We start from the raw sequence: 23,658 nt of genomic DNA on the forward strand, positions 1-23,658 counted from the left end.
AAGTATACTTACTGATTGTGCGCTGAGGGAAGCTCACTAAACATCTCTTAAACATTGAGAAATAATTAGGATTCTCTGAAGATGTCACTGCGATGACAATGAGAGAGCACAAGAAGAGCCCACGTAAAAATGGGCAATTAGTCTTTACCATGAAATCTTAGGATATCAGCATTTCACTCAGCTGGGATGTCTGGGAGACCCTTAACCCTGACCGGACCTCTTTCAGAACAAAACAGAGTTTTGGATAATGTTTGTCCTCCAGAGGAAAGCTCAGTAGGCCAGAGTGTAGCGTATTGTTTTTTGATTGTCTAGTGTTCCATTTGTAGCCTGAGGGCCCCAGAGTACTGGCCTTATATTAGAAACCCCCCAGGACCATCGCAAGATCAATGCTTGATCGCTACAGTCATTCACTGCAGGAAATTAAACCAGATTTCTGGGGACCAAGCCACCAACAGCTGCAGCCTCTGGGAGATAGAAAACCAGGAGCCGGCTCCCTTTAAACAATCTGCTGAACAAATATAGACTTGAAAAATGAAAGAACTGCACTGAGGCCTGTTTCTGTTTCCTGAGAAAGACTTCTGAAAAAATATTTCACTTGGTAGTAATGGATGTTCTAAGTTCTAATCTGGTAAGTACACCTGTGATCATTACAAACCTTTAGTGTGATTTACGGTAAATCCAATCTTTAAGTAAATTCAGTATAGCACTTGTGAATATCAATATAGCTAAAATTTAAAATGTATTTTGTTCACTGTCTCTGCAGTTTAGTTTCATAAAATATGAAGTCTAGAGGAAGATCCTTTGTTCTTGAGAATTTCGACATGCTTTATTGCATCCGTTTCCTGACATATAGAATGTCAGAGTGAATGTAGTTCATTCCAAGGGGAAACAAGAACAACAGTTAATAAGCTACTGTAAAGGTTCACAGAGTTTATGGTGGAAGAGAGCTTTTTAATCCAGGTGTAATACTCTGCACATTCAATTTAAATAAACAACATACTACAGTCCATGAAGCAATAGTGACAAGGCAGTGAACTGCTTAAGAGAGGTGTTATTCTTAGCCTTTTATTTAATTTTCAGTTTTCTTTTCTCATTATCCTCAGTAATTAGCATTTCTGAACTCCTGCATGGGCATTGGCCCTGGACTTGAAGCAATACCATACTGAGTGATGGAAGAACAGCAATGGACCGTTTTCAGCATTTACTTTGATATCTCTTTGTTCTTGTGTAAGATGCAACCACATTGGTTTTGCCTCTTGCCTCCAAGGAATAACTCACTTTGAATGTCATTAATGAATTTGTTTACAAAGATCCAGAAGAAGTTATGCAAAAAGTTAGGTAAAGGACTTAGTGCTATGCAACCACAAAAATGTATTTTTCTAATTCAAAACTTAATTTAATGTTAACTGTTTAGTCTATTTATACCTATCTAGCTATGGTATATTTTATTGCTAATCAAAGCCATTGTTGGATATAAAAAGTAATGATGAGTTATCAGTTGCCTAAAGAAGTATGATACTTCTGCTTTGTATTGGTTGTTTTCTTCGTAGCTATTTTTTTCAATCAATTATCATTCTTGGAGTTCCTGTGTAGACTCAGTGGCTTAAGTATCTGACATGGTCACTGTAGTGGCTCTGGTTGCTGCTGTGGCATGGGTTCGATCTCTGGCCTGAGAACTTCTGCATACTATGGGTACACGTATATCATTCTTTCTGTTCGGGTTCTAGAGGAAGAATATGGAATAGTTCCTGGCATGAAAGAAATTCAAGCTGAGGAAGTAACAGGAATTCTCTGAAGGTAGAAATGGGAAGCAGAACTAGAGAAGACTGTTCTGGTCTCAGGAAAGGTGTCAGTGACTCTGATGCAACGTGGAACAACGTACTGGCTCATATCACATGAGTGTCTACAATGATCTCAATGTTTTCAAAAGGATAGTTATTCAACTAAAAATGGGTAGGCACTAATGTTTGTGAAAAATGGGATTGCCTACAACATTAAGACAATAAAGCTTATGTTGCAGCAAAACCTGACTCCACACCATCCAAACACCTTTCTTGACACCAGGTTAAGCCAAGATCATGGGATCTGAAGTTAATGTTCTTTTGTGAGATATCTATTATAACTTAATCAATAATATTTTATAAACTCAAATAAAATATACCTAATTCCTTTCTAGTATTTATTCCTGAGTTATAAATAAGCTATTCAATATATAACTTAGCTCTCTGACTGTAGGCTCTACAGACTTACAACAATGTAATATATCAGACCAAGAATTTTCAATCAAATCATTTGTACATGCCTTCCATATGACACAGAAATTTTCCCCATGCTTGAGCTAGTCTAGAAACAAAAAAATAATCTAATATAATCAGTTAGTCAAAATTTATAGCTCAAACTTTGAAGTACAACTCACTGGACTAAAATTCCAGTTCCATGTTTACCATCTGCATTATCTTGGATAACCTATTTAATTTGTCTGTCTTCATCCTCACTGAAAAAAATGAGAATTCAAAAATTGTGGGAGTTCCCGTTGTGGCGCAGTGGATAGTGAATCCAACTAGGAACCATGAGGTTGTGGGTTTGGTCCCTGCCCTTGCTCAGTGGGTTAATGATCTGGCGTTGCCGTGAGCTGTGGTGTAGGTTGCAGACGTGGCTCGGATCCAGCGTTGCTGTGGCTCTGGTGTAGGCCTGTGGCTGCAGCTCCAATTCAACCCCTAGCCTGGGAACCTCCATATGCTGTGGGAGCGGCCCTAGAAAAGGCAAAAAGACAAAAAAAAAAAAATTGTGTTTACCCAGCTGGGTGGTTTGATTTTAAAACGATAAAGTGTAGGTACATAGTGCTTGGTAAATAATTAGAATCAAATTAATAAGAGGTACTTTATGGTTCTTGGCACAGTATTACATAGATACAGAAATATTCTTTAAATTCACTATACTTGGCTTCTAGAAAAAAAGCATGCTGTTAAGCTATCCACATCTTGAAGATTCTAGAATGAGCAATACCAATACACAAATTTTACCAAAGCCTTTCCATTCAGGCAATAAGAAATTTCTTCATCTATGAAGAATGTTCTCTATCATGTACCTATGTAATAATTTCTAAAACTTTTGAGAATACTGCATAGACTCTCTGGATCCTGTTCCATATTACTTAAGTCCTTTGCACCTATAATTATTTTTCTTAATAGCTATCCTAAATTTTAAATTGAGTATAGAAAAATCATGAAAATTAGAATTAGTCTCAAAAAGCAAATATCATATGAAGTCCAAAATGATATCTTGCATAGTTTGAAGCAACATTCTAGTAAGTATTTAGTGGACATGATAGCATTTAGTTGTCACAATCATCCAATGCATTTGCCATTATCTCTACTGTACAATGAGAGAATCATGTCTCAGAAATGTTAACTTGTCCCAGGGCACACAGCTAGCAAAGGGCAGAATTTAGATCTGAACACAGCCTAGTCATAATCCAAGGCAAATTATCTTCCTACTATGCTAAATTGTCTCACTCACAAGCATCTCTTCACATCACCACACCATTCTCCATCCCAATAACAAGTGTCTTTAGCACATGAGTCCACACAATTTTGCTCTATAAAGAGTTACACTGTGCTCCATGTTGGGTTACATTAGGTACTGTTTCCTTCTTCAGCTAATTTCTCCTTAGGGGCATGATCATGCTCAGCCTAGAAAGAATGAGTGGCCCAGATGAGCTGAACTCTTCCAAGACACTTCATTTTTTATTTAATGTGTTTTTTTGCCTTTTCCAGGGCAGCACCCATGGCATATGGAGGTTCCCAGGCTAGGGGTCTAATCAGAACTGTAGCCATCAGCCTATGCCAGAGCCACAGCAACACAGGATCTGAGCCATGTCTGCAGTCTACACCACATCTTATGGCAACGCTGGATCCTTAACCCATTGAGCAAGGCCAGGGATCAAACCTACAACCTCATCATTCTTAATCAGATTCGTTAACCACTGAGCCATGACAGGAACTCCCCAAGACACTTCTATTTGGGTTACATTTTAGTAACAGTCTGCACTGTGAGTGAGGTTCATTGATGTCTACATGATTGGGTGTGACTGGAATCCTGAGAAGCTTCCATGTGGATGAAGTTTCCTTACCTTTGCAATATTGTATCACTGCCATTATTGCTACAGTCAGAAGCTTTATGTCAATGTTTCTTGCTGCACAGATACTCTGATGGTGTGACTGCAGTGCACTCAGTTGCTATTGATGGTATCAAACAGTGTGCATTCAGCCTCTTTCAGACCTGTCTCAACTACTTCTCAACTTTGTCTACAGAAGTATAAGTGGTTATATTAGGTTCAAATCTTTCTCTCTAACCTATTCACAGAGCTTGACAGGTAAATCAACTTTAGCTTTGTCATAGATTCAGAGATACTTGCCAACCCACTTCAACAAAGCATAGCATGTGTTTTTTTGATGCATTTCCCTTAGTGTAAGGTGCTGCTTGCATCTTTCCAGATACAAAACAGCTAATCTCTCATTTTTTGGATGAATAGCTTTCCTAATGCATCAGAGGTTTCTGGGTTTATCTACAAATCTCTGCCACTGCCCTTCATATTGATTTCTGTGATACCTAATCTTGTTGCTAAATCTTACTGAGCATTTCCTATATGCAAGGTCATGTGTCTCTTCCTTTCCCTTTCAAATTATTAACTTATTAGGATTCACAGTGGCCCTATCATTACTATCTCAATTTTGAAGTTGAGGAAACTGAAGTGGAGAGTGGTTAGAAAACTTACACATAGTCACATGGTTGAGATGCACAGCCTTCATCCAGCATAGCTAGGATCAGCCCCAAGGAAATCGGATTTCAGAGTCCTTGTTCTTAGCCACTACTTTACATTGCCTGCAAATGAGAGCCCCACATCTTCCACAGCCAAACCGTTCTGAACAAAAATTTGTGAGTCTTCATACATTCAGACTCCATGGTTTCATAATCTTCACATTGAACATGTGCCTATCTTTTGCTAACTACCACCAAGGTGCTCTTTGATTCTGGTCCACACTATACAAATAATGGTAAGGGGATGTCCTTTTCTTTTCTTCCAAATATTTACACTTTTCATCAAAAAAAAAATCTGTGACAGAAAACTCACAAACAGGTTGAATAAAAATAATAGTGTGACAAATTTTGTAATGTAAAGTACCTTTACTTAATACAAAGAACATTCTCCCAAATCAAGAAAATAATAGTGAAGTGAGGAAGAATAGCAGGAATAAGCAGATATGCTAAACTTCAATATTTCATATCCAAAGATATCTAGATATTCTGTGGTTATGAAATCTATGGAGGTGAAATTAAAAATTCTCTTGCACTTCTCAAGCAATGAATTCAAGATCATAGTTAACTAAAGAGTACTCTGATACAACAGATGAGATAGTAATGGACCAGTGAGGAGACACAGATTTGAATGGTGGCTCTGATGTTATCAACTATGTGAACAATCTGTGATAAAGTTGAACCCCTCAGAGTTCACAGGACTAGAAGGGCTTCATGACGTCTTTAAACTCCAGTTCAACATGGATTTCTGATATTAGTAGTGCATTACTTTCATCTCTTAGGATATTACATCATATTGTTATAAGCTAGCTTCAATGCTAAGGGCTTCACTGATAATAATCAGTCTCCAAAGAGTAATGTGGACCTTTTAAGTATTCATGTTAATCCCTGGTTACGTGTCTGATTGCTCTATAACAAATAGTGCCCTAGTGACAACATAGTCAACATATTTTTCTAATTCAAAAATGCCCCCTTCCCACAAAAGCAAAAAAGGGTAAAAGTTCTCTTTGTTTATTCACTCACAAACATATGCAATATAGTTTATATTTAGAGAAGAAAACGTTCCTAGATATCTCAGGAATCAACGTATCCAAATTAGAATACGATCCTCCCTACACATTCTCCACATTTGTCACTTACTAGGCAATTGCAAACCACCAGTAACACAGCAGATTGGCTCATAAGTGTTAGAAGAAGATCCCAGGAGCTCCGGCTCTGGTGTGACATAGCCCAGAGGGCTACAGGAATGGGATTCAGAGGTTCGAGACTGGCATTGGCTAGAGTCACATTCCAGAGTTTGACAACCCTTAGACACATAAGTCTTAGGTGGGCAACACTTTGCCATGTTGCTCAAAGGTTGGCAGGTCTGGACTGCAAAACCCACTTGCTGGCTACTTCCTGACTGACAAGGCTGAGAAACACACTCCAGTGCTGCCAAGGGTCTTCCTGATTGACATGCTGTTTTTTCACAGGGCTTGAAATCAGGACAAGTCTCTTGGACAACTCTGCGAAGATAGGCACTTTGCACACAGCTATCCCCTGTGCCTAGTTCCTGTTCACCCCTGGGTACTTTGCAGCTGGTGTTTTCAGTGCAGGTTTCTTGAAAGTTGTCCAGAAGCCAGGTCCTGCCATGGAAGCTGCTGGGTAAAAAAAACCCATCTTCAAAGTTTAAAGCATTCGATTCATGCACGATGGCAGAGAGTGTTGGGACATTGTAGAAGCTCTTGAGTGAGTGGCTGGGGCTCTGGGTCATATTGTGAAAATGCTTGATTGAAGTTGGTCCCAAGGACCCAACATGCTGGGTCTGAGGATTCAGTTTGTTACTGAGGAGATTATATACTCAGAAAACTGGGTGTTGGCTTCTTCTCATAACTCTTTTTTAGCTCATGGTTTAAGCTAATTTGAAGAATAACATCTCATTAGTACTTTGTTTAGTTATATATGAAGATGACGTCTTATTAACAAAGAAGCCAGTCCATTCTGAGTCTTCAAAATGACTTTCATGTTAGCCCTGAAGCTGACTCATCAGGGTAGGGCTTGTCAAATGTGAGTCCCAACATGTCACCAAGCTAACTTTTTTTTTTTCCCTTAGTCATCATGACTCTCCACATTGATAAATGGATAATAAAAAATGTATGTGGAAATGGCCAGTTGAATACTGATTAAGATTCAGTTTTGGAGATTTAAGAAATGCCATCTTGGAAGAACTTGATAATACCATCAAGACATTTTTAGGAAGAGGCTGACCCTACTGAGCCTCATTCTATACTCAAAGTATTAAATGTGGCCATTGCCCTGTAAACATCTTTCCCTTTGTCTGACATTGAGTTGCCTTCATTTTGTTGAACGCAAAATTTATTTATTTATTTATTTATTTTACTTTTTATGGCTGTACTTGCAGCGTATGGAAATTCCCAGACTAGGGGTTAATCTGAGCTGCAGCTGCAGGCCTATGCCACAGTCATGGTAACCTCAGATCCTTCACCCACTGAGTGAGCCCAAGCATCAAACCCATATCCTCAGGGACACTATGCTGGGTTCTTAACCTACTGAGCCTCAAGCGGAACTCCAAAATCCAAATTTAAATGTTACCTCTTTAAAAAGTTTTCTCCTGATTTTTTCGTTTAGTCCTTGTAAGTTGTACCCATGAATTTTGGCACATTCTTTATTAGGGTTGCATTTTACACTAAGTAGTGTATTTACTTACATGTATGCTTGATAATTTGACTTCGTAACAAATCCGTCTTAGGTGTGCTTTTCATTTTTGTTTACTCAGTGTTTTGTTTTTGACGTCCGAGTGATCAACTCTTATATTTATCACATTAGCATGCTGTAGTTAGCAGAGTTTCTTATTCATAGCACAGGACTTACTGGTACAATTTCTATAACACACTCTGTAATTTATTTAACTCACCTTATGACAGTAAAACAACAGAAGTATATTTTCAGCACTGCACTCTGCTCTTAGCTTCTTGGTTTGAAGACCAAGAACATTTAGGAACTTTCGATAACACTTATATAAGCTCCTCCTTGCTATACGATGAACTAGGGATATTAGATATTTAAAAGGACACCTCTGAGTACATTCAGCTTGACAAGCTTCCACTCTAATGTCTTTGTCATACAAGCACGTTATTTATAATTTCAAATGACAGTTCTAGTGATTAAAGATCCAATTATGCCTCCATACGAACTCTACCAACCCATTTAATTCTTATGTTCCTTTGTGTTTATGGTTACACGGAGGCTTCAATTGCAGCTTATGATTCTCTTCCTTAAAAGTATTAAAAGAATTTGCATTGCTCTTAAAATCCATTTCCCTTATTCTGGCCTATAGCACCTTGTAAGACTTGGGGTCTAATTCCAGAGCTTGTCACTTCCCTCTGCCCTATATACTCAATTCTCTCAGGCCTCTACCCAACTCCTTGAACATCAAGCCTGCTTCATTCCTTCCCCCTCCCCCTCAATTAACAGCTCCCTTTCTCATCCTTTGTGTCTCAGTTTAAGAGCCACCTCTTTCAGTGGCATTTCTTCATCATCCCAAAGATTCCATTCTCAGGGAATTTTTGTTTCCTTCACAAAACTTATCTCAGTTTATAATGATTTCATTTATTTATTCATTATGTCTTTACCACTACACTGTGAGTTCCATAAAGGCAAGAAGTAAGTATATTTTCTCACTATTGTACCCCCAACACTGAGCACAGGGCCTGGCTGGTACATAGAAATGGCTCCATAAACATATTTGGAACAGTTAATGAGTAGGAGGTGCCAAGTAAAAATTCATTCAAACTATAGTTAAATGTCTGAAGGGATACACTTCTGAACTGGCAAGGGCACAGAGCTTAAAGAAAATGAAATAATAATAACCAGGCCAACTTTTCAACTATCCCTTTGTGAAATAAGAACAAAATCATTAAGGAAATCTCTTATTAGCATGGCATAAGCTGAGTCAATTACTTTAAAATAATGTTTGATTGCACATAGGCATGTTTTTATAAGCATTTGCTATGAAAAAGGGCACTACTTTTCACTGTGAGTACAGAGTCCTGTTAGATTCTGAGGGACAAAGCAGGACATCATCTAGTCCAACATTCACACAATTATCTCCAGCAGACAGCCTTCTTATTAACCTCACAATGTGTGATAAATTAGTGAATACTTGTGCAGCTCCAAGTCTCCAAAGGTCAGTGTCATTTATGAATAAGGCCACTCCATGAGTTCTTTTCTTTTTGGAATGAGGCATTAACTTGCATATTCTATTTAATTGAGTGTTGAATTAATAGGTGTTTTGGCACAATTTTGATTCAATGAGTAAATACAGATTTTGACTGGTACCAAATTTATGAAGGGAGTTACCTGATCTCTTACAATGGAGTGATGTAGGTTAGGATAACTGGTCACCTGGTAATTGTTCTCATTCAACCTACTAAAAACTAAGTATTAGTTTTGTAGGCATTTGAATAATGATAATTATGTAGTCCATCTCCTAGAATTATTGAAAAATAGATAGACGTTATTACCTGATTGTGGTGACTGGATACTCTGCCACTTAATGGTTTAGCAACAATTTCCTGGTCTTGCAGGATACATGATTGCAGCTGCAGTGGCACCTCCTAACCACCAGAGGGCGGAATATCAACATTCCCTGGGGAAACGCTTATTAACGTATTAAGGGTTTTACAGTCAGATTTCTAGGATTCTAAGCCACCATCTACAATTATAAACTACAGCTTTCAATTCCTATGACTTGGTTTCTTCACTTCAAAAAAAAAAAAGTTGTTCCCACTGTGACGCAAAGAGATCTACAGCTTCTCTGTAGTTCCAGAAAGCAGGCTCCATCTCTGCCAACACAGTGGGTTAAAGGCTCTGTCTTTGCTGCAGCTGCAGAGCAGGGCAGGTTGCAACTGGGGCTAGGATCTGATCCTTGGCCCAGGAACTCCATATGCCTCAGGGCCGCCAAAACAAACAAACAAAAACCCCTCAAAATTATGAGTATCAGCCTCATAAGTTTGATTTAATGATTAAATGAGAGGGTATATATATGAAACCAGATTGCCTGCCACAAAAATAAATAAATGAGTAAAAGTAGCAGTTATTTCTGGTCACATTAAGGATCATCATGCAGAGCAAGATGTTGTTCTAAGAGTAACATTAACCAGGGATTGGTATAAAACTATAAGGTAAACTAAACACAGCATCTTTTTTTGTGTGTTTGATGTTGTTTGTAAATGTTGCACATTCCATCCTTTTAAGGATTGGATTTTATTTATCATCACCATTAAGGGTCTAGCCAGTCTATTGCCATCTTTCACGAGCTTAGTCCTTGTTGGCTTTAAGTTTGAATCATTACTATTACTTTAAATTTGATTGTGTGGCTATGCTGGACTTTTAATCACTCGTGCAGCTATATTAAAGTTAAAAAAAGTCAAAAATTAGAGTCATCTTCAGTAATATCATTCTCAGTTCTCCCACAACTTACTTCTTCTATCCTTGTCTTAGTTTTATTGTACCAACCAAACCGATGCCAAAGCATCTCAGTGAATTTAAATACACTCCTCTTTTCTAACCAAGAAGTCCCGGATGTAGACACAGTGCATAGCAATGGAATACTAGGCCAAGAGTGAAAAAAAAAAACATAGCTTCTAGCCCTGTCAGTTGCATTAATTCACTGCATGAATTTGGACAATCACCCTACCTCTCTGGATATCTTACAAGATAATGAGTTTAGGTGAGAAGATCTCTAAGGTGCTTTCTAGCTGTCACATTCCATGATCTCCCATCGGAAGCTTAATACCTTAGAGTTGAAAATGGCATTAAATGGCATCTCATCAAATCTACCTGCTGAATGAAAACTGTACTTTCATTTAAGCAATCTAATCTTTATCAAGTTTATTTATGAAAAAAAATTAAAGGACAGACCAAAAAATTAAAGTCTACGGATGATTTGTTGTCATGCATGCGGCTAGGAGCCTAAAAATTTAAATGAACAGTTCTATTGTATTTGAGAATAACACTGAGGATAAATAAAAAGGGTGTTTCTCTGGCCAAAACCACATTGGTCCACCTCGAATGAATGTGTTGTGGGAAATGGCCAACGCCCTTTAGATACAACATTCATGTAACATTCTGTAAACTAAGTCGAGCACCGTATAACCATTCTCAGGCACTGAAATGCACAGAAAAAATTTTTAGTCTCTGGAATACTCAAAATTATGACATTATGACCATAATAGTGGTCCTCTGTGGAATATGGAAATAATCTCTTGACAGCTTTCTCTTTTTCTAACGATACACTTATTGTCTTAGAATATAATAAAAGGATTCATAGGTGACGATATTTCTTCTCTGAAACTATTTAAGTAATTTTGCTTCTTGGGGTAATTGTTGGCCACTTACAATTCATTTATATCAGACTTTGATTTATAGAGCCAAAAGGAGAAAAATAAATAAAAAATAGAGAAAAGTAAGATGATTAAATAGTGTCTATGTAACTTTTAATGATGAGTAATTAGAAAAAAGAATGAACCGTAGTATCTCAACCACCTGAAAATTAACTCAAATATTTTCCATCCCCTTGTTCATGGTGTCTTGGATGTGAAAGTGTCATGGTTTATTATAGCAATTATATAATCACTTTTGTTCCTTTCCCCAGATGCACTTACTCTGGCCTGTCTTTGAAGTTAGCATTTGGTAAAGTTATTTGTTATGATCCAAAAGTTATTTGTGTGATCCAAAATGTGAATTTGTTTTTGAGTTCTTCCACTTTTTTTTTGTCTTTTGTTTTTTAGGACCATATCCGCAGCACATGGAGATTCCCAAGCTAGGGGTCTAATCAGAGCTGTAGCTGCCAGCCTATGTCAGAGCCACAGCAATGCCAGATCTGAGCCGCATCTGTGACCTACACCACAGCTCACCCCAACACTGGATCCTTAACCCACTGGGTGAGGCCAGGGATCTAGATCTAACCTGCAACCTCATGGTTCCTAGTCAGATTCGTTTCTGTTGCACCCCTATGGGAACTCCGAGTTCTACTTGTTGTATGAGTGTTGAAGTTGTAACATTGCCATGGAGATGATGTTAGGTCTTTTTTGATGATTATGATAATCAGAGGATTACTGACTTTAACAGCAAGTATCCTAATAGAGTTCAACCAGTAAAAATGAATGCATGTTTGACGTCACGACATCGTATATCCTGCAGACTGTCACCCTAGTTCCATTTCACTCATTCATTCATTAAATTAACTTTTATTAGTCTTTTCTACTTGCAAGATTCTGTTAGACAAGATTCCATTGTAGCTACTGAAAATACGACAAGCCAGAGTAAACAAACAAAATAATACTAATATAGGAAAAAGTATACTTTAAATTGTGACTTTGTAAATAATAGAATATAAAGATATACAATGCTAACACTGTGTAGGGAATATTCAACTCTATAGGTTTTATAGTCAATTTAAAAAGAGTGAAAGAAAAGATAGTATTTCCATGGGTGTTGAAGGTTAAAAGAGATGTGGCATTCCTTCCAGAAGTACTAGATCATATAAGAGCTAAGTTCTGCACAAGGTGTTCAAGGAAATGGGAGTAGTTACCATTGACGGAGTATATGTTGGTGGCCTGTATGCATGCGGGGAGTGGTGAGAAGAGAGAGTGGGAGAGGACAGAGGTGGGCTGCAAATGGTTTTTAACATGGTATTAAAGGCTCTTTATGGAGAAGGGGGATTGTTTCAGGTTTCAAATGAGTGTCTCATTTAGGAAAAAAAATTAGTTACAAGTGACATTTTTAAAATTAATTAGTTAATTAATTTTTGTTTTTTTAGGGCTGCACCTGCAGCATATGGAGTTTCCCAGGCTAGGGATTGAATCGGAGTTGTAGCTGCTGCCCTATGCCACAGCCACAGCCATGCCATATCTGAGCCACATCTGTGACCTACACCACAGCTCACAGCAACGCCGGGTCCTTGAACCTTTGAGTGAGGCCAGGGATCAAATCTGCGTCCTCATGGGTACCAGTCAGATTTGTTTCTGCTGAACCACAATGGGAACTCCCCAAGTGGCAAAAATTTTTAATTCAACATGCCTTTATTGGCTCATGTGGGTACCGGTCAGATTTGTTTCTGCTGAACCACAATGGGAACTCCCCAAGTGGCAAAAATTTTTAATTCAACATGCCTTTATTGGCTCATGTTTACCAAATATCAGAAATAAGGTAGTCTGAGCTCTATTCCTCAGAATTTCTCTTGGTTTTACCTATCTTCTTCCATGTGATGGTTTAGTTTTCATCATTTTATCATATGTACATTTTTCCACATATGATACGACAACATCCAGAGGTAGGCATGATTGTTTCAAAAAACTCGGTAAGAAATTTACCAGAAGCACCGCTCCTGATCCCTCCTTGTTTCTCGCTGGTTTAAGTCAAAATACATGCCCCGCTCAGAGCCATTTACTTTCAGTAGGAATTGGGATGACAGATTTAATCCTGAAACCCGGGGCAGAGCCACATTAATATAAAGGACTAATTGTGAGTGGTTAAGAGAAGATACACAAGATAATCCAGTTTATGTGAGAAGAAGAGGGGGGAGAAAAACAACCATGACAACCATGAGGGCAAGGAAAAATAGGCTACCTGCATCCACTTTCATATCTTCTTCCAACTTAGGTATCTTCAAATGTAGATGTTTGCAGTCCCCCAAACAAGAAACTTAATAAACTATCCAGTTATCATATCCAGATATAAGCCCAAGATATAAAGGGGTCCTCCTTCTTAGCTACTATTTCCTACTCATAATACTTCCATGTTTTCAGAAGTTCTTAGGAGACTTCTATGAAAACAGATGGCCTAACACTGACCAAGTAGAAGAAAAAGAGAAGTAAGCACCAATATTAAAGAAATGACTCTTAGAAACTGACTTTTTTTGTAATAAAATGAATACATGGTTGATTTCCTCTATTCTTAAGATGTTTGTTTCCTGAAACTGGTTACTGCAATCAATTAGTATTATGACCTCAGAATTCCATTAGGGTTTGCATAAATCTGTAAAAGGGTCTTATACAAAGTATTTTGACAATTCCCTCATCTAAAACATCCAGGCTAGTACTTGCTGAAGCTTCACTGCTGTCTCTGGAACTTTTCTTCTTAGCTCAGGCCTGTGACTAGTTTACCCAGAGTAAGGTGTCCTGGTAAGGCTGAAATGACCAGGCACAGAAGAGTTTAGGATAATTTCCTGCCCAAGCTCTGATTCCGCTTGCCGAAAATTCCAAGGAACTAACTCCATTTTGGCAGATAATTCTGCCAAAAAGGGAATCTGATCTGTAAATCAAATTCTTCTTTTTAAACAAATAACAATAGGTTTGGAATTCCCAACAGATTTTTTTAAATTAATGGTAAGATTTATGAACTGATACCCTATTAAATGCATTTGAAAGGAAAGGTGAACCGTTATTCTATTTTTAGTAAGAGATGTAAGGGAGAAAATAGAAAACAGAATGAGTATACTATGAGAGAAATGGCTTTAATATGAATAGGAGTTTGTAAAACATCCCTCTTCTAGTTGGTAGAAAACCGATCTAGCCAGATAATAGCTGAGATTAACTTTGAGGGAGATAACTGTGAAGCCAGGTCTAGAACTCTTCAGAAGTAGAAGTCAGGTATACAGGTTGGTTGGTAACAAGAAGTTTGGCAGCTCCTAGAAGCCATGTGTATTGGATGGCAGAAACTGGAACCACAGCTCAAGGAAGGGGAACCACAGACTTCATAACCCAGGGGTCTGAAGCTGCTAGATCCACAGCCCTGTGAGTAGCAATTTCTGGATTTATATCCCAGAATGTAACCTCTGCTAGATCCACATTTCAGAGATCCAGCATAAACTGACCAGGAAGGACTGCAGAGCCTGGAAATCCTTGGGCGGTAACAGGATTTCTGGCAGGCACTAGACAGCACATGAAACGTCTGGCTCACAGCAGGTCTCCTGGCAGCCACAATAGAGAGAGGAGCCCTGCTGGCAGGTGCTGGAAGAGCAGAGGTCAGTGCTGTAGACCAGGTTACTGGGGGAGGAAGAGCCACAGGGGGAGACTGAGTAGCGCAGGAGGTCCCCATGGGGGCAGGAGGAGAAGTTTCCGGAGCAGTGGTTGTAGGACATGGTGATAGGAGATGTGATTTCAGCTGAGTTATAGTGAGAAGATGCTCTGATAGCCTTGATTTCTCCCAGCCCTGTTTATATATACAACTCCCAGCCCTGTTTATATATACATCCTTGCTATGCTGGGTGTGATATCCACCCTCCTCATTCTTGTGCACTGTCTAGTCATGAAAATAGCTAATTGACCTAGCTATAATTATAACTGAACGCATTCGTGAGCATTCTTAACTTCTGCTCAATTATTCTAGTTTGTAAAAGCCACTCCGCTTCTCTCTTTCTCTCTCCCTTTCTCCCTTCCTTCCCTCCCTCCCGCCTTCCTTCCCCCTTCTTTCTTTTCTTTTCTTTCTTTCTTCCTTCCTTCCTTCTTTCTTTTCTTTCTTTTCTTTTCTTTTCTTTCTTTCTTTCTTTCTTTCTTTCTTTCTTTCTTTTTTTCTTTCTTTCTTTCTTTCTTTCTTTCCTTCTTTCCTTCTTTCCTTCTTTCCTTTCTTTTCCTTTCTTTTTCTTTTTCCAGAAAAATAAAAATGCGGTTTGTCTTAAAAGACTTCTGTCATGATGCATGAAGACAACACCCTTCCTTCTTCCCCGAGCTTGACTATGGGGATTTTGTGCATGAGTGTGTAAATTGTTACTCCTAACAGTCATCAACAACTCCCTCTCTGATATTTATATATGTTTTGTGGAGCATTTAGTATGTGTAAAACGTTGCAGATGGTGGGATCATTTAATCTTTGCAATAACCTTATGAGATGGGAATGATCACCAATTTAGTAACCCAGGTACGACTGGCTCCAAAACTAGCAGGAGTAGCAATGCTGCGCTGACAACGCCAGCTTTTCCTTTCAGCTCCCAGAATCACATCCACAGGGAAGACTCAGGGGCAAACGCATTTCACTGTGATAGTATCTGCATGTTATCTGATGTGCCGCCCCTATATATTCTTACCTCTTTTATGAAAAGAAAAAAAGAAAAAAATATACATCCCCCAAAGAAACAGATTTTTAATTATCTTAGCTATGCTTTTTTAGAATTCAAAATTACCATGGAGATGGTTATTTCTCTTTGTCCTCTCATTTAGCTTATCATTATTAAGCAGCTCTTGTTAGATCCAGCATGGAATTACTGAATTCTTTTTTCATCAGAGGAAAATTTCTTTGGCAAACACATAGACTATCACTGAGAATAATTGCTAAAAACTGGTATACCTTGAATGAGTTGACTACCAATGAAATACATTGGCAAAAACTTGAATTTTAATAGTCTGCTAACCTTTACCAACTCAGTTGGGAGTAAGAAATGAGACACCTTGGAGTGTGATTCATTTCACTCCCTGCTGAGCTTCTCTTTTGCTCATCCTTTTAGAAAGAAAAAGCAGCCAAAAACGTACCTTCATATTAAGTAGTTAAAATTATCCTTACCACTATAAAATATCAATGGTACAAAGAAAAGTCTTAGAGATGCCTTTTGTTTTTCAATTATAAAATCCACCTTCTGCCTTAGAGCATCTTTTAGAAATTGGAAATCAAAAAGCTATTCATATAATTTGATCTTTTCCATTTGTTTTCTGATGACTGTTTTCTCTAGTTTCCTATAGTATGTGCTTATCTGTCACCCATGAAATAGTCTACTCATTGTTCTGTTTACTAATTTCTGCCAAATGTCTTGCTCACTTCCCCGAATGTTTCTCATCTTTCAAAACCAAAACCAGATTCCTTATCTCTGGACAGATGTGCATCTCATCTGTTTTAACTCTTTTGCCATAAGGATCTTAGCATTTTATTAGCTATCCATGCACACACGTCATTGAGGAATTAGAAGGGATGTCTTTTGAAGTGGACTGTGCAGACTAAAATATCAGTCATCTGAACTTGCAGGACAGTCGTATATATTATAAGGGTGGCACACACAGCAGTTCCTCAGGATCAGCAACAGGGCTTAATTTTCTTTGACCCAGCAGCTGGCACACATGGGTGCTCCAAGGTATTTATGAAATGAAGGAATATATCAAATCATTAAACTTATTTTTATACTCATCTAAAATAATTAAGTGCCTGCACACTAATTATTTTTCCTTGAAAATATACTTTTAATACAACATTAAGTGACTATAGATATCCCTTTGATAATTAAATACAACCCCCAAATTAATCACAGTCAGTTTAGTGCATGAAGTGACCCTAGATATCTACTCTCCAGCCCAAGCGAAGTTGCCTTGGCAGTCTTGATCAATTATTATTTCTTTCAGTGTCCAACATCTTCATTCTTACCTATTCTAATGGCTCTGTTTCCTCAGATTCATAAATGTAATCAACCTTCTTTGATACAAAAATTTTAGTGTCATTTCCTCCATGATTATATAGCTCTTCTTTATTTATTTGTTTGTTTGTTCATTTTTGGCCACATGTGGAAGTTCCTGGGCCAGGCATCAAACCCATACCACACCAGTGACCTGAGCTGCTGCAGTGATAACGTTGGATTTTTCACCCACTGCACCACAAGGGGTTCTTCTTCTTCTTCTTATTTTTCTTTTTAAGGCTGCAGATGCAGCATATGGAAGTTCCTAGGCTAGGGGTTGAATTGGAGGTGCAGCTGCCAGCCTACACCACAGCCACAGTAACACTGGATGTAAGCCATATCTGCGACCTATGCCACAGCTTATGGAAACCAGATCCTTAACCCAGTGGGGGAGGCCAGGGATCTAACCCACATCCTCAGGGACACTACTGTCAGGTTCCTAACCCTTTCAGCCTCAATGGGAACTCCCATCTTCTTATTTTTAAAGACAGACTCTACTCAAGATTTCTGTAAACAGTTCGTCAGCAACCTGAATTCTTATTGTCTTTTCAATAACCATCTTGCTTCTCTCTGGTTTAATACTCTTGTGAAATTTCACTGGCATGGTCAGCATTGCGTCTAAAGGTAGTGGACATTTTTAGGATAATCATATGCAAATGTTTAACCACATTTAACACAGTTAGCTGTGTCCTTGATCTTGAAATATGTTCATTTATGTACTTCCATGATACCACACTCCTGGTTTTCTATATAATTTTGACCTAATTCAATTTACCTTTAGATGTCTTCTCAGTATGTAAAGTTTCTTGAGGCTTGTTGCTGATCTTGCCATTTATTCTCTCTGTAGGGGAAGGACATCCCCTTTGTGGCTTAACATACTATCCATATTCTATGTCATTTATATGCATATTTCCAAGGAGTTCCCATTGTGGCTCAGTGGTAAGGAGCCACCAATATCCATGAAGACGCAGGTTCAATCCCCAGCCCAGATCAGTGGGTTAAGTACTCGGAGTTGCCATGAACTGTAGTGTAGGTCGCATACATGGTTCAAATCTGGCATCGCTGTCGTGTCAGCTGGCAACTGCAGCTTTGATTCAACCCCTAGCCTAGGAATTTCCATGTGACGTGCGTGGGCCCCTAAGAAGAAAAAAACAAAACAAAACAGAAAACAAATGTGTATTTCCAGTACACACCTCTTTTTATTAAAATTCTATTCAGCTACCCAATTACTAGCCACTTCCATTTGGAGGTTTCATAAGACTGTCAAAATTGTATGCGTATAACGTTGAACTTCTGCTTTTCCCTAGGGAAAAAAAAAATTTTTTCATCTGAGTAAGCAGTATTTCCAACCACATTGTAGTTTACCTCAGAACCTTGGAATCCTTTGAATATATGCAAACCACCCTAAATATAAGCCATCCTCTCTTCCAAATTCATCATAAATCTACCCAATCCTCTTACTGCCTTCCCTCTGGTCTCTGGACTCTCATCCTTAGCTTATTGATATTTTGGTATGGATATGATTTTGTTATGAGGAGTATCCTGTTCATTGCAAGTTATTTGACCGTGTCCCTGGCTTCTACCCACTAAATGCCAGTGGTACATCACACACACACGCACACTCATACATAAATTGTGACGATTGACAATGTCTCCAAAAATCACTTGGGGGCAAAAGCAGTTCTGGTGCAAAAACCACTTCTCCATCTAGTGTTTCTTGGTGGGACCACTGAAAGGGTTCAACACTGCCTATCTTATTTTCAAAAAATGTTTCTTCAAATTTTTTTTCTCTCTATTCCTGCCTGATGGATCTTCTTAAAACAAAGAGCTGGTCCTATCATTGTCCTGATTAAACTTTCTCATTGTTTTCTAATTCATATATCATTAAACACAGAGGCTCTGCGTGGTTTACAAGATTGCACAGACACGCCCCTGCCCAGGTCGCTTACCTTATCTTCGCACCCTGTCCTTTCCCTCTCTCACAAACACACCACCTTTGCTCCACAATGGAACATAACTCAAGCTTTTTCCTGCCACAAGGACATGCTATTTCCTCTGCCCCGAGAGTTCTTTCTTCATTTAGATAATTAAGATAATTAAGCCTTTGCTCACTTTCAAACCACCATTTCCCCAGATAAATTAGGTTCCCCTGTTATAATATCTATCATCCTTGTAATTAATGTTATTATTTTTATAATGTATTTGTTTTTTAAACAGTTTTATAGACTAGGGCTGTGCAGCTTAAACAAACCAGTCCATGAAAGTCTGTTATCATCTGCCATCAGATAAATAGCATGTATCAAGTAAATGAGTGTATTGCTTCCTTCATTAAGAACTCCTTCATGATGAAAAGATGTCAGTTGAAGTAAATCATAGGCTGGGCAACCTCATTGATTGACCTGGTCTCTGACCCTGGTCTCTGACCCTCTTTGAGAGGCACCTCTCTGAATGTAACCTCTTGGGAGAGACAATAACCAGACTCTTTCTTGTTCCACAGTGAATCTCCAGCTCAAGAATACTCAAGATTACATAGTCGTTTCTCAGTAAATGCTTACTTAATGGATGCATTAGGCAATGGATGGGTTTATCATTATCTAAATATCTTCTATCTTATCTTGTCTCTGTATCTTCAAATTTCTGCTTGATTTACATATCTCCTTGGATGTCTAATAAAACATAGTAAACCCAGCAGAGGCTCGATGACTCTTATGAGCAGAATCTCCTGAACTAAGAGCAGTTTTGTAATTTCTTTGCCCACAATTGTGGTTGTAGCATTCTGTCTATGCTTTTCCTGAGAGATATTGATGACCTCCTTTCTCACTTCCAACATCTGATCTTGGATAAGCATATCTTGCTATTGTTTAATCTCCCCAAATAGTACAATATTTTGTGTTTCTATCTTGCCATAAATCAGCTCTTTTGCCTGTTATTGCAGATGGTCCCTGGAGACTCCGACCTTGTCTATCCCAACTCTGTTTCCTATGAGTTGATCAGAATGTTTTTTCTAAAGGTCATTATTGGCCTTTTCAAACCTGAATGCAATTTCTAAATATTTAACCCAAGTCATCCTATTATATATACCTCAAATATATCATACACCTTTGTATCTCTAGGCCCTAATTTTATCTTCAAAAGATACCAAACTGCTTCTGCTCAGCTTAAGACTGAAGGCAAAGGCTGTTTGTTATGTAGGAGGATCTTGCTATAAGAAGCTCAGCATCCATCAACAATGAGCGTCAAAGAGAAGAGATGAAAGGCAAGCTGGAGACAGACAGGAGTCAGATGACAAGAGGCCCTGTAAGTCATGGTGGAGTTTGGACATTCTTCAAAGGTCCAAAATACTCTGAAAATCAAAAACTTTCTTTAGAACTAACTTGGTGCTAAAAGAAGGCATTATCTGTTCTCTTTGGACAGAATGACATGATCAAACTAAGGGAAACTATACATATACTTTTTTCTTCCTTTTCTTAGTGTGGATATATTGTGCTTTAGAAATAAATCAATATGTTTGATTATGGAGTGTTTCCCCAGATACTCCATGGAGTATTATATTACATACAATTTACCTATTCTCTTTCTGAAATCTGAAAAACTAGATTCCAAAACTCATCCATCCCCATTAGCTTAGGAGTAGGGGATCTGTAACAATGACAAGCCATTGATAAGCTACAAATAGCGACTTACCGAGACCAAATTTGCCTCCCACAGAGATAATTCTGGCTGCAGTGTGAAGAATGGAGTGAAGGGTCACCAAGGAGTAAGAGTGCCCTCCCCTCCCCCAGTTCAGAACCTGGCAGTGTGATTCAATAGCCTATATTCTTAATGACCATGCTTGGCTGCCTCCTATAAAAACGGTTATTAAAGCTCAATAACATGTGTAAAATGAGATGAGAAGGAGGACTCAAATGGTATCCTGAGAAAACCTGGCAACTTAAAGCATTGACAAAGTAGAGGAGCCCACAAAAGACTGAGAAGAAATAGCCAGCAATGTTTAAAGAAAATTGGGAGTGTAATAAAACCTTGTTAAATAAAGAAAGTAGTTGGAGTCCCGTCGTGACTCACTGGAAACAAATCTGACTAGCATCCATGAGGACTCAGGTTCAATCCCTGGCCTTGCTCAGTGGGTTAAGGATCCGGCGTTGCCGTGGTATAGGTTGCAGATGTCGCTTGGATCTGGCATAGCTGTGGCTGTGGCATAGACTGGCAGCTACAGTTCTGATTTGACCACTAGCTTGGGAACCTCCATATACCAAGGGTGTAGCCCTAAAAGAAAAAAAAAAAAAGATAAGTAGTCAAAATATCCAGTGTTGGAGGGAGATCAAGTTAGATGATCCTCCTAGATATTAAAATCTCACTATCAAATGCTATGTATCTGTTCTGTTTTGATTTTTAAAGTTTAATTTGGAAATGACCACAATTGCAAGAGTGTTTAGTACAAAGTAGCTGCTAAAAAAAAAAATTGTTAAACTAAACCAACTTGTCCAAGTTTCTCCATACACTAACATAGAATTTGAAAGCTAGAGGGGTTCATTTCAAGTCAATTTAGGAGCACATATTAGAACACAAGGTACTGTTGCAGGTGGTGAGAATGAAGAGAGGACTAAGAAAGCGCCCTATCCTAAGGAGGCAAGACTTCATCTAACTCTGGAAAATGAGACTTTTCTTAAGAGCAGATAAGTGACTTCAAAGTGTGTTACAGGCGATTAAATGATTAAATCTAATCGCTTTTGTTCTTTAAGACCCCTCACCTACTATATAAAGCTGAATAAAATCCTGGAGTTCCCATGTGTTCTAGTGGTTAAGGATCTGGCATTGTCACTGCTGTGGCTCAGTTCATTGATGTGTTGCTATGACACAGGTTCAGTCTCTGGCCTGGGAACTACTGTATGTCACAGGCCAACACCAACAACAACAAATCTTATGCTCTGTGCATTTACATACAGTTGATTATTTTGAATCCTGATAATGTTTTACATATGACATAGTAATTCTTTAATTAGAAGTCATTTGACACTCTAAGATTTTCCTACCTATACAAATGGAAAGTCTTACCTCTGAATTTACAGATTGCTCTTTCTAAGATCGATAGCCAAAAATATCCAAATAGTAATTTTTCCTATTAAAAAAGCAATCCCTTTAAGGCAAAAACTAAAAATTTAAGTAAGGAGTTCCCCTGATGGCCTAGCAGTTAAGGATTTGACATCGTCACTGCTGTGGCTAAGGTTTGACCCCTGGCCCAGAAACTTCTGAATGTTTCAGGCATGGCCAAAAAGAAAAAAAAAATTGAGGGAAGAAATGAATGTATTTGAATTCCATAAAAGTTTAGTTTATTTAATAATAGCAAAGCTGTCACACTGTAGGAGAACAGGAACATATGAAATAACCGCACAATTTCTCTTATATATAACTTCTCTTAATATATGACATGTAAAACTCTAAGGTAGTTTCCCAATTTTGACTATTCTTTGATTGTGTAATGATGACAGAACATATTTCTCTGAGAGAATCTAAGTAGTTGGTGATCAGTCAATCCCTCAAGATGGGGGATTTGTAGTACATGGCTATTATTAAAAGCAGCATTTCTATAGGAATGTGAAGATGCGTTAAGTTGATTTATAGAAGCCAGACTTCTAGGCTGGTCTGTATTAAGTTGGCAGGACATCCTTAATAGGGAAGCCATTTGTGTGGCAGAATCTGGGAAGATGACTCAGATTATGGGAATCACAGAATGATCAAAGACAGGAAGCCATTGAGTTCACAGGCCCTGGAAAAAGGATGGTTTCTGGCTGCTGGTGGGCTTCTAGCAGATCTCGTGAGAGTCATTCGCGAGAGACCTTTCTTGGAGGAGACTGGGAGAACAGAGGTCAGTGGGTAGACAAGATAGTGAAGAGGGACCCCAGGAGAAGACTGGGTAGACCGGGGATTCTCCAAGAGAGCAGGAGAGAACTTTCCAGCTAGCATCTGTGACTTGTATCGCTATATATAATTTATAATTCATGTGTTAATGGTGTCCAAGAATGTCTGAATATTCCCTGCTGGCTGAGAAGGCTTATGGGATCCCACCCTGTGTGTGAGATGCTCCTGACAGCCAACTTCAGTGTGTTTCTACACTATGATTTGCGTAAGAACATCTCCTTAGTGTGTTGTCTAATCGAAATCAAATAGATTAATACTATGGCAAATATGCTTACTTGTATTTTGTAGCTAAAACTAGTTTGCAGTGTTGCCTTGGACTTGAGAGAGCGTTGCATGCTTAAAACCGTCGGCCATCATTGCTGGTTTAACTCGTGACTCAGAAGGTCATTTGCAGGATGTTGAGATACAGCTCTTTTCTTTCCTCCCTACTTTCAGTATTAGATTTTATTGCCATTCTTTTCTCAGTCATTCCCACATTATAAAACATG

General features: G+C 38.5%; 1 protein-coding gene and 1 pseudogene across 1 annotated transcript; both read right to left on the reverse strand.

The window, feature by feature from the left end:
• Nucleotides 1-5,950: 5,950 nt before the first annotated feature.
• KRTAP27-1 (keratin associated protein 27-1) lies at nucleotides 5,951-10,721 on the reverse strand. The gene has a single exon (XM_084989758.1). It carries the CDS (start codon nucleotides 6,569-6,571, stop codon nucleotides 5,951-5,953), a length of 621 nt encoding a protein of 206 aa, XP_084845884.1. The 5' UTR covers nucleotides 6,572-10,721.
• Nucleotides 10,722-14,454: 3,733 nt separating this feature from the next.
• LOC146397858 (keratin-associated protein 13-2-like) lies at nucleotides 14,455-14,986 on the reverse strand (annotated as a pseudogene).
• Nucleotides 14,987-23,658: the final 8,672 nt, after the last annotated feature.

The sequence above is a fragment of the Sus scrofa genome, chromosome 13 (genome assembly GCF_054392235.1).
Source record: "Sus scrofa isolate SSC_HxYL_T2T_F1_AM1 chromosome 13, Sscrofa_HxYL_maternal_Yorkshire_Landrace_v2.0, whole genome shotgun sequence".
NCBI lineage: Eukaryota > Metazoa > Chordata > Mammalia > Artiodactyla > Suidae > Sus > Sus scrofa.